An 11,836-nucleotide genomic window follows, 5' to 3' on the forward strand; every position below is an offset into this window, starting at 1 on the left:
TTACAAAATTTAGATATATTTGCTTGGTCCGCGACAGAGATGCCTGGAATAGAATCCAATAGTATAACGCAGGGAGAACCTTTCAAAGAATTGTAAACAAGATTTTTGAGTCGTTAATTGGAAAAGTTGAGTGTTATGTAGATAACATGGTCGTGAAGACCCAATTTTCAAATTTTTTGTTAGAAAATTAGCAAAGTGTTTTCACCACTTTACGAAAGTATAATATGAAATTGAATCCCAACAAGTGTGTCTTCAGGGTCACATTGGCTAAATTTTTGGGCTACATAGTCAACCAACGTGGCATCGAAGCAACCCGGAAAAAAATAAAAGTCATCTTAGATATGAGACCACCCCGCAAACTAACAGATCACTGCCTATATTTCTTTAAAGCTATAAAAAAGAGTAAAGACTTTGAGTGGATTGCAGAGTGTCAGCTCGCCTTCGACGAGCTAAAAAGATACATAGCTAGTACCCCGGTTCTGACCCGACCCGAGGAAGGGAATATTTTAAAGTTGTACCTCTCCGCGAGTGATGAGGTGGTCAACTCGGTATAGATCAAAGAGGTAGATCGGGTCCAACGACCCATCTACTATGTTAGCAAAGTTTTGTAGGATGCTGAAACGAGGTACCCGAAAATTGAGAAACTAGCGTCACTAGTCTTAGTAGCTCGCAAACTTCATTCGTACTTCCAAGCCCACACCATCGTCATCCTCACCAACAAGCCTCTGACAAATCCTGCTCAAGCCCGAGGAGTCTAATAGATTGACGAAGTGGGCTGTCGAACTCAGCGAGTACGACATCAAGTATGAACATCGGACGGCAATTAAAGCCCAAGCCTTGGTCGATTTTGTGGCAGAATGTATGTTCAGCACCGTAACTCCCGAGTTGGTTGAGCTCGAGCACACGGTGGAAGCTTCAACCAGTGCGGCACCAATCTCGGTTAGAGCTGGTCCGACCTAGGATGAGGAGCCCTGGATCCTCCACGTTGACGGCTCATCCAACCAACAAGGAAGCGGTGCGGGAATAATTCTTTACAGTCCAAGCGGGGTGAAGCTGGAATACGCACTTCGGTTTGGGTTCGCAGCATCGAACAACGAAGCAGAGTACGAAGCATTGGTCGTCGGGCTCACTCTATCAAAGGAAGTAAAAGCTAAGCACCTCATCATATGCAGCGACTCTCAGATCATGGTCAACCAAATTAGCAACGAGTATGAAGCCCACGACCCCACCATGGTTGCTTATTTGGCCAAAGTCAGGGAGGTCCTACGCAACTTCATCTCTTACTTCATCAAACAGATCCTGAGATCCAAGAACACTGAGGCCGATGCCTTGTCTCGATTAGCTAGCACAAGCAGCAACACCATGCGGACCGTGTACGTAGAGGACTTACCTCAGCCTTGTATTCTCGGGGGGTAGGAGAGGTCGCTCCTATAGCACAAGCAGAGCTGAGCTGGATCAATTCACTCGTGAGTTATCTGCTTCACGGGACCCACCCTACCGAATGCAATGCAGCCCGAAGGGTAGAGCGCTAGTCAGCTAAGTACGTCATTATATATGGACAGTTGTATAGGAGATCCTTCACGCTCCTCTACTTGCGTTGCTTGCGACCCTTAGAGGCCGAGTTCATTCTCCGTGACACCCATGAAGGCTTGTGTGGCGGGCACTTGGGGGGGGGGCAGGGCTCTCACCCAAAATGCATTATGGTAGAGCTACTACTGGCCCACGATGAAGGCGGACATACTAGAGCTCGTCAAGAAGTGCGATAAGTGTTAGAGGCATGCTAGCATCCACCACCAACCGGATGCTGACCTGAAATACCTCACCAGCCCGTGGCCCTTCGCATAGTGGGGAATCGACATGGCCCATTCCCACCAATAATAGGACAAAGGAAGTTTCTGGTTGTGGCAATAGACTATTTCACGAAGTGTGTGGAAGCTGAACCTCTAACAACAATCACAACCCGCAACATACAAAACTTCTTTTGGAGGAACATAGTGTGTCGTTTCAGGCTATCTCGAGTACTCATCTCCGACTACGAGAAGCAATTCGAGGACATCAACTTTCAGAATTGATGTGTCGAGATGGGAATTCAGCAAAATTTCACCTCGAGCAAAAGGATTGTGGGTAGACGAACTGCCTAGTGTACTCTGGCCTACCGGACTACCATCAAAACTGCCACAGGTGAGACCCCTTTTAACCTCACTTATGGCATAGAAGCAGTGATCCCAGCAGAAATCAAGGTGCCTACACTACGCTTGGAGGCCTATGATGAAGAGACAAATGATGACAAGCTCCGTACCAACCTAGACATGGTGAAAGAAGTACGAGACCTAGCATACATCTGGACCACAACTTACCAACAAAGAGTAGATCGGTACTATAACGCTTGGATCAAAAAGTGATACTTCCGTGTCGGTGACCTGTTTATTCAAAAGGTTATGGTACCTGAGCCCGGTGTTGGTAAGATCAAACCGAAATGGGAAGGTCTGTATCGAGTAAGATGGGTATTCGGGGAAGGTACGTACGAGCTCGAGACCTTGGAAGGGAAGTAAGTATCTTGAGCATGGAACGTCGGCAACCTGAGAAGATACTACTTGTGATCACCAAGCTAGAGAGAGGACTGCGAGTTACCCCTAGAAGCCCAAGGGCCATCATGTTGAGCTGATATAAGACCTCGGCACTATGATTAGTCCTAGTCGCCTCTTCGGCGTGGGCGGATAAGTCCTAGTCGCCTCTTTGGCATAGGCAGATAAGGCATAGACAACTCGAGTACAAACCCTATGACGTCTAGCCTACGTCGGCATATAACAATAAGTTGATCCCATTTGAGGTCGGGCCCGACGGCTTGACACTAAGGGATAACCGACACCTAAGCAGGTAGCCCCTATGCAGACAAGTCGGGTATATACCTTACAATGTCCGCCCACCTCGGCGTACAATAATGCGAAGTTACCCCTACTTGGAGTCCATCTCGTTAGCTCGATAGTTCAGGGTAACCTATACTTGGAAAAATCTTACTTCGATTATCCCTACTCATAGTCCAGCTCATTAGCTTGATAGTTTGGGGTAACCTACACATTTTTACACCTATTTGGTTTAGTTCGCCAGTTTGGGTGTTGTTTACACTGAAAGTTTTGCACATAGAGTCAAAATGCTTATATTTCATTGATGTAAAGCTTGAGTACGAAAAAAAAGAAAAGAAACTTCCACTATAAACCGAGCTTGGAGGCTCGGGGTATACAGTATAAAGGATCAGGAGGCTTTTAGTCATCTCGGGGCTCCTCGCCCTTGTCCGAGGCTTCAGGAGGAGAGTCCGTCTTCATGCAGCTCTCACCAACACCGATCTCCTCAACGTCATCGAGCAGGTCGCTGTCACCTTCTGCTTTGGAGTCTGGATCTTCAGTAACTTCGGCGGCCATTTCCTTCGTGATCCTCGAGGTAGTAATGGTACTAAGATCGAGCTGAGGGAACTCACGTCGGGTCAACCACCTACTAAGTTTGAAGGCTTTGTGGTAGCTCGCTGTCCCCACCTCGATCATGTCCTTCTGGTACTCTGTCGAAGTCTTATATTCCTCGATGGCCTTGACCTTGGCCTTCACTGCTTGAAGGAGTATCTCAGTCCGCTCCTTTACATGAGCCTCGAGGTTCTCCACCTCCCTCTTCAGTGCTGCCTTCTGCTCCGCAAGCTCCTTCTTCTCGGACATCAACAATGTAATCAACTCTTTCTTAGCCCGTGCATCCTTCTTCAGTTGGTTGTTTTTGCTACGGGATAAGTTAAGCTTGATGTTAGCCTCGCGGGAAGACTCCTCGGCTACAAGGGCCTGCTTCAAATTCACCTCGGACTGATAAGTCAAGGCGTGGATAGCGGAGTTCACCTACCAAGAGAAGAGAACAAGCATCAGTACATGAGAAGCTAAGTACAAGATTGAAGAAGATAAGTCAGAAACCTACCACCACGCAGTGGGTAGCCGCTCAGGCTCCGAGCTGAGCGACCAGCAGTTCGGCCCAGCCAGCAACTTCCTCGGCGTACACTACGTTTTTGCTCTTGAGAAGGCTATATTTTGGAGTCAGAATGCTCCGAGTTGCGTCATCGCTGCTTGAAGAAGCAACAGCTACAGGGGCGGGCTCCGAAGACATCGCCTCCTCGGGCGCACGGGGCGGGGAGAGCTTCTCGGATTCCTCCTAGGCAATCATGAGAGATTGCTCGGCGGACGATGGCTGCTTGGGCTCTAGAACAGCAGTCGGCGGAGACTCAACGTTAGCTCTTCTCGAAGCTCACTTCTTATTCCCCTTCATGCTCCCAAAGAGTTCAGTCGCAGGGATGTCCATGATAGCTGCAACCAAAGCAAACTCGCAGAAATAGTACCAAAATAAAACAAAGGAAATACAATAAATGGTGACCTACCAGGACTCAAACCGGCATGCATGAGCTTCTCCTCGATTACATAGTCCACAAACTTCAAGCTGAGCTCCGCCCAAGATCAGAGCGCCTCCCTTGTCTTCAGGTCCAACCTGACATCGGGGTCTTGGATGGCCACCCTCCAGTGGGTCGGGATAGGCCACCCCTCAGTGTTGCGGACCACAAAGTAGCGCCCTTTCCAGGTCGGGACCTTGTTCGGGAGCTTGTGCAAGAGTTTGTAGCACGGACGTGGTGACAAGTAGTAAGTTCACCTGTGTTCAGGCAGAACACATGATGAATTCTTTTTAATAGAAAGAATGGAGGAGAAGATGTCGAGGTCAAGAGGAAGGTTGTAGTCGTAGATAAGGGAGATTGTTCCTACTACATTATGGATGGAGTTCGGGTGCAACTGGTCTATGGTTATGTTAAAAAGCTTTATGACTTTGACTATCAAGGGGTGAAGTGGAAGACAAAGACCAGCTATGAGCTGTTCCTCGAAAATCACGATCTCATTGTGACCATGCTCCCAAGGGAAGTTTCCTAGGGGGATACTGTAGACTAAGTTGTTTGGAAGCTTATACCGGGCTACTAGGGGCAAGAGCTTGTCCACCGTCACTGTTGACGGGCCAAAGTTATCTGGCACCCGAGCTCAATGCGAGGTGGAAGCCAGGTCATTAGAGGCTTCTCATTCCCCTCGGGGTGAGTCCACCTCGAGAGGACCGCAGATCGTATCCTGACCCAAAGTAACCTCTTCAGTAGAACGATGACCGGCCTGAGCCGAGGTACCCACCTCGGCTTCAGCGGATTCACTGCTCCCATCTAAAAGGCTATCGAAACTAAAGCTAGACATGGAAAGACACGGAATCGAAAAGGAGATCTACGGAAGACTCATCGAAGAGAAACCGAACTGAAGAAAGGAAGATGACCTCAGGAAGACGCCGAACTGAAGGACTTAAGTGCGACCTCAAAATGTGAATTATTAGACTTGTGGCGAAGAAAATGAGTCCCTTGCCCCCTATCTATAGCCACTGTATCTAGGAATCAACGATCGAGATCGTCACAATCCAACGGCTCCTAGGAAAGCTGGTTGCACGACCCCCGAGGTTGAAATCGGTTTAGCGCATGTTTTGACGTCCGTGGAGTTTATAAAACGGCTTGACGTCCATGCGCACACCTGACGCAACCTGGGTTGTTCCTAGTTGAGCCAAGCGGCTGAGCTGGTCCAACCAATGATTCGCCCGTCAGACTGCCTAGACCTCATGCCAAGTCAACCTGTACTCGTCATGAACTCCCCACACCGGGTTGAGACCCCTGACTCGGGGAGTTGGGGGCAATTGATGAAGGGTGATTTGGCATCGACCTAGCGAAGAAGGGATACGTGGACACGACCTAACCAAGAGATGACAACTCAACCTAACATGTTTAGTTCGCAACAATTGAGCTCGGGTATTCAGCCACCTCGGCACAAGGGCCACCTCGGTTTAAGGCTCACCTCGGTGCAGGGCCACCTTGGCATCGAGGCACTTCGGTACCCAATTCAGTTCAGAACTAAACGGCCGAAGTACCAGTTCGGAACCAACAACTTGAATCGCCACGTAACTGACTCCCGCGTAACCAACTCCAGAGGTCTCTCCAACGGATCCCGAATCTCTCGAGATCACGATGAGCTAACAGATCCCGACTTTTTCGGGATCACGATGAGGACTTACCCTAACTCCGCTGGAATCAGAAGTGGAACGAGATAAGCCTTACCTATATATTGCTCATTCGAAAGCGGAGCAAACTCTATCTCCCCATCCCGGATATCCCGGAGCTCTTTCGTGAGTACCACGACTACTTCAGTATATAAAGGCACCAACCCCAATGGCTTAAGGTATGCGTGATTTTTCTGCTCTTTATCTCTCTAGCTCTCTAAGCTCTCAAAGCTCTTCAGCTCTGATCACATTACTAACTTAAGCATCGGAGTGACCTCGTTGGATTAGCCACCCCAGATTCTTTGATCCTTTCTTGCAAATTCACTTAACTCGTCGTCCGACTGGAAGCTAGATCATCCTCTAACAGGGAGCAGTCAGATCACACAACATCAGATTCTATATGTAAAAAATAATTTTTTTACTAGACTTCGATTTTAATCAGATTGGATGGGGTTAAAAACCACATCTCGTCTGATTAGCAACTTCAAACATCTAAATTCGGGATAAATGGACTTTTGTAGTGGGTTGACGGCAAGTGTTCTATGGCCCATCTACATCTCAATTCAGGATTGAGCCTACCAAACCAATTAATTTAACGGCTGACCCATCAACAACCCCCAAAACGCGTAATTCCATACCCATACCTAAACAAAATGGGATTAGATGCCCTCAACTTTCTTGAGAGAGAAAAAAAGAAAAAAAAAAAAAAAAACATAATGGGATTCCTTATAAGCAAAAACTTTGAACATGCTCTAAGTTTGAAAGCATTAGAATCCATTCCTAAGTTGGATATATCTCTCCACAGATTTAATGTATGGAAAATATTTTCAATCTGCAGTTGGATACTATGTGAATATAGTCTTTGTTTGTAGGAAATCTAGGCTCAAATAAAAAAAAAAACTTCTTGCTCATTGAAGAATGAAGATTGGTGATTGAGTGGTATTTTGCAAGAATGGCAACGGGACGGGGTGGGATTGGGTTTTGCCTGCCTCGTCTCCAACTCCAAACTCACCCGAACCTTGATAGGGCAAGAAATTCTAAGAAACTCTAACCCCATCCCTGTTCCCCGAAATTGTCCCGCCCGCCCCAGTCATTCCTATTTGTATGATCGGGGTGGGTTCAAGGACGGGTCGGGGCGAGGTGGACAAATACCACCCCGAACCCTGATCAATAGTTAAAAAATCCACCCCAACCGGGGCGGGGCAGAACGGGAACCACGGGAACGGGACAAATTGCCCTCTCTTATATTTTGATGAGATCAATGACACAAGTTGTAAATCACTAAAAGGAATTAGGCCAATTGTCAATGTTAAAACTATGCAGCAGTTAATAGGAAGAAAATACAAAACAAGGTAGCTCATGGTAGCTTTCCTTTTCCCCAAGTCCAGTCCCAGTCCGTAAGAGTATACCGCGTATAAGCCCCGAAAGGCTGAAAACTTCGCCCCCTCCTCCGATAATATCCCGCCGTCCATCCCTACAAACTTGAAGAAATCTCAGCCGTAGCATTGCTTGTCCCTCGCCACGTCGCATGCTGACAGTTTTCTATCTATAGCAAAACCCTCCAGACCTCTAGCTCCAACTTCCCACCTTCAAAAATTAACCTTAAATCTGACAACGACCACAACTGAAAACTCCCAATCTCACAAACAAAGCAACCACCTTCTCTCTGTCTCTCTCTGTCTCTCTCCCTCTCTCTTCTCTTTCTGGTTTCTCGGGTTTTCACAGAAATGGCAACGAAAATCGCACATCAAATCGGTGCCCTGTCTGTGACGCCCGTAGCTTCATCAGAAACCAGGAAAGAGTCAGGTGATCAGCCTACTGCGGTAGTGAGTGTATCGGCTCTCTGGAGGACACCCTCACGGCCTACGAACCTACGGCCTAGAACTCAGAAACAAGGGCAGGTGGTCGGAAGAGAGATGGAGGCCAGCCTGTCGGTGGCGTGTCAGGCGCTTGTGGCGGAAACGGCGATGGTGGAGCGCAGAGATGGAGAGGTGGGAGCTGCGCAGGTTAAAGGGAAAGGGGTTCCGGTTTACGTGATGATGCCGTTAGACAGCGTGACGATGTCCAACGGGGTAAACAAGAGGAAGGCGATGAATGCGAGCTTGATGGCTCTAAAGAGCGCCGGGGTGGAAGGGGTGATGGTGGATGTGTGGTGGGGGTTGGTGGAGAGAGATGCGCCTGGTGTGTATAACTGGGGAGGGTACACGGAGCTGCTGCGGATGGCGATGGAGCACGGTCTCAAGGTTCAAGCTGTTATGTCCTTCCATCAGTGCGGCGGGAACGTTGGTGATTCTTGCACGTGTGCATCCTAGCCTCCTACCTCTCTTAACCCTTATCCTACGCCTTTCCTTTTTAGATAGAATTTTTGGTAAATTACATTATTACTACCTATTCTACTTTGGGGCATTGGAAATTACCCCCTGAACTTTTAGATTCCGAGAAAAAGATTCCTTGTTTTAGTATTTCCTCGGTTTTCTTTTCTAAATTCCAAATTACCCTTTTTTCAATGATTTTTTACCTTTTTTTTTCAATTTCTATTTATTACTGGTTTAATTGATATTAATTGCATATTGTGTTTGTTATAATTCCAGATTTTTATAAAAGTTTTTTGACTTTTTTGTTACAGTTTGCATTTTATAAAAATTTATTGAGTTGCAAAATTATTTTGATAAATTAATTCTTTGGGTCATTCTTGAAGCGTAAAAAAAAAGCTCTTAAGTCATTCAACTTGACAAAAAAGGGATTTTTGTCAAAATCTAAAAGTTCAGGGGGGATTTTGTTTCAAATGAAAGTTCATGAGGATAATTTCAACTACTCCAAACTACAAGGTAGTAGCTTGTAATTTACCTAATTTTCATTTTTTATTGGATTTGATAGCGGAATTTCTGTTGGTAAACGTCAGATCGGAATGTTGGGGTTGGGCTGCGTAACGTCAGATTGGAACATTGAATTAATAGCCATGCCATCTATCCTCTCCAAGGACCAATCTGACGGTTGGGTTCCAATCTGCTCTGTTCCGTAAGTGGATCATGTGATCCATCCATGGCCTGACACTTTGAATTCTGATAATATCGTGATTCAGGATTCCTTTGCCTAAATGGGTGGTGGAAGAGATAGACAGAGATCCAGACCTCGCGTACAAAGATCAATGGGGAAATAGGAATTACGAATACGTCTCTCTGGGCTGCGACAACCTTCCGGTGCTCAAGGGCCGAACGCCAGTCCAGTGCTATACCGACTTCATGCAAACTTTCAGGGACAACTTCAAACACCTTCTTGGCGACACCATCGTGGTAGTTACTTGACTTACTTCCCCATTAATCTTTAGCCTCGAGACGAAGTCTGTTTCTGATCAGTTCTTAGCTTGGAATTGGGTTGTTCGTTCAGGAAATCCAAGTGGGAATGGGTCCAGCAGGAGAGCTCCGCTACCCTTCATATCCAGAGCAGAATGGAACATGGAGGTTCCCGGGTATAGGAGCCTTCCAGTGTTTCGACAAGGTAAGGAAGGGAAGGATCTTCCATCTTTTCTGTTGCTCGATCGGATATCTTCCAATTTTCAAATGGGTGTGTGTCTGTTTAAATTGGATGATTGCAGTACATGGTCAATAGCTTGAAAGCTGCCGCCGAAGCTGCTGGCAAGCCCGAGTGGGGTCACAGTGGCCCTACAGATGCTGGTCACTACAACAACTGGCCGGAGGATACCCAGTTCTTCCGCCGCGATGGTGCCGGTTGGAATAATCCCTATGGTGAATTCTTCCTCACTTGGTACTCTCAGCTGCTACTGGATCACTGTGAAATGATGCTGTCATCGGCCGACTCCATCTTCCAAGGCACCGGCGTCAAGATCTCGGTGAAGATTGCAGGCATCCATTGGCACTACGGGAGCCGGTCTCACGCCCCTGAGCTCACAGCAGGGTACTACAACACCAGGTTCCGAGATGGGTACCTGCCCATTGCTCGTCTGCTGGCACGCCATGGCGCCATCTTCAACTTCACATGCATCGAGATGAGGGACTATGAGCAGCCTCAGGACGCACGTTGCGCGCCTGAGAAGCTTGTCCGGCAAGTGGCATTGGCAACCCTTGAGACCGGGGTTCCGCTTGCAGGGGAGAACGCATTGCCACGGTATGACGAGATGGCACACGAGCAGATCTTGCGCGCAGCCTACTTGGATCTTGACGATGGCAACGACAGCGACGGGAGAGAGATGTGTGCTTTCACATATCTGCGAATGAGCCCCGACCTGTTCCAGGATGATAACTGGACAAGATTTGTAGCGTTTGTGAAGAAGATGAAGGAAGGGAAGAGGGGGAACCGATGTCGGGAGCAGATGGAGAGAGAAGCCCAGCACTTTGTCAGCTCAACTCAGCCGTTGGTGAAAGAGGCTGCTTTTGCTCTCAATAAGTAATAAAGTCTAGCCTTGCCTCCATGCGCAGAGCTGTGTTAGAGCTCTCAAGTCTCATCTAAAAGCTTAAGCTAGCTTGTAGTTTAGTTAGAACGGTTCCTATGGTATCAGAGCTTGTTCATCCATATCTAGCATTGTAGGATTGGGATCGATATGGGGAGTCTGCTGTACATACAACCCTGTATCTTATTCTATATTAATGGCAATAAAATGGGTATTTTTTCAGGCTTAAGTTCATTAATGGTCGGTCTGAGTTCATAGAAGTCGATGAGAGTGGATTTGAATTGAAGCCTGTAATTGCTGCAATTAGAGAAAAAGAATAATATATCAGATGGCTGCAGAACCCATCAGCCATTTCTGGTGATATACTTGTTTGGCATCACAATAGAGATGACTGAGCTGCTAATTTGAGTTTGAGTTGGTTCTCATTTACTGATCTATCCACGAGAATCACTCCTACTCCTTTTGACAAAAGTAAATCGTTTGATGGCCAAATCCTTTTAGCAAGAAGCCAAAGCACTTGAAAAGCAAGGAAGCTTGTGCCCAATATTCAGGATCCGCTGCTGTTATCCATCTGGTCTCTGTTATTGGAAGCTTGGCTCTTGGCTACCACCCCCTTGAGTTAAAAGTTATGGAACCATTTGGATGTTAAGAGCATGTCTGTCCAACCTAACAATGAAGTGTTTGGATGATTCTTGCATCAGTACTGTACTAACCATGAATTGGGCTTGTTTCATGGTGGACTTAGCTTGCAATTGCCCACAATTTTATGGATGGATAGATGACTGAATGGTTCGTTGCATCTACCTCAAAGTACAAAACAAATTGATTCAACAAGCAAGTATTTGCAACTCAAAAAATGACAGGTGATTGGTTATCTGCTGTTGAGAGATAGGGGAAATGGAAGTAACCTTATTATTACTTTAATTTGATTAATCATCGATTTTATCTTCCACGTAAGGGTGTCAATGGACTGGTTTTGTATTGGACCCCGTCCAGTCCAAAATCAATTTTGATGGATTGGACGGACCAATAAGACATATTGGATTGGACCAATCTGATCCAAAATATTTATTAGATTGGATTGAACCCGGTCTGTCTATAATAAATTTATATTGAATTGGGTTGGATTAAGTCAATATCTACTGATTCATTGATATAAGATAAGAATATAGGTGTCAATGGACCAAGTTTGGGTTGAAACCAATCTAAATCAAAATGAATTTAAACAGATTGAACCGTCCAGACATTCAATTGGACCGATCCAAAATAATCTAAAATATTCTTTGGATTGGATTGGACCTGATCCATTTATAATAAACTCACGTAGGACGGGAT

At 46.5% G+C, this 11,836-nt stretch overlaps 1 protein-coding gene across 1 annotated transcript; it reads left to right on the forward strand.

Annotated features, from left to right (window-relative positions):
- The first annotated feature begins 7,675 nt into the window (after window positions 1-7,675).
- LOC148865140 (beta-amylase 1, chloroplastic-like) lies at window positions 7,676-10,730 on the forward strand. The gene is made up of 4 exons (XM_088979463.1): window positions 7,676-8,392; window positions 9,176-9,386; window positions 9,481-9,591; window positions 9,689-10,730. The coding sequence occupies exons 1-4, from the start codon at window positions 7,821-7,823 to the stop codon at window positions 10,499-10,501; spliced, it is 1,707 nt and encodes a 568-aa protein (XP_088835589.1). The 5' UTR covers window positions 7,676-7,820; the 3' UTR covers window positions 10,502-10,730.
- The last annotated feature ends 1,106 nt before the right edge of the window (window positions 10,731-11,836 follow it).

This window comes from Nelumbo lutea, chromosome 3, assembly GCF_056320005.1.
Source record: "Nelumbo lutea isolate HS-2025 chromosome 3, American lotus-T2T, whole genome shotgun sequence".
Taxonomy (NCBI): Eukaryota; Viridiplantae; Streptophyta; class Magnoliopsida; order Proteales; family Nelumbonaceae; genus Nelumbo; species Nelumbo lutea.

What these genes read in the sequence shown, in the direction of transcription:
- LOC148865140 (XM_088979463.1), top strand. Translation starts at nt 7,821, where the DNA reads ATGGCAACGAAAATCGCACATCAAATCGGTGCCCTGTCTGTGACGCCC. An exon ending in AACGTTGGTGATTCTTGCAC is followed by an intron (nt 8,393 to 9,175) that starts GTGTGCATCCTA and finishes ATCGTGATTCAG; the next exon opens with GATTCCTTTGCCTAAATGGG. An exon ending in TTCTTGGCGACACCATCGTG is followed by an intron (nt 9,387 to 9,480) that starts GTAGTTACTTGA and finishes TTGTTCGTTCAG; the next exon opens with GAAATCCAAGTGGGAATGGG.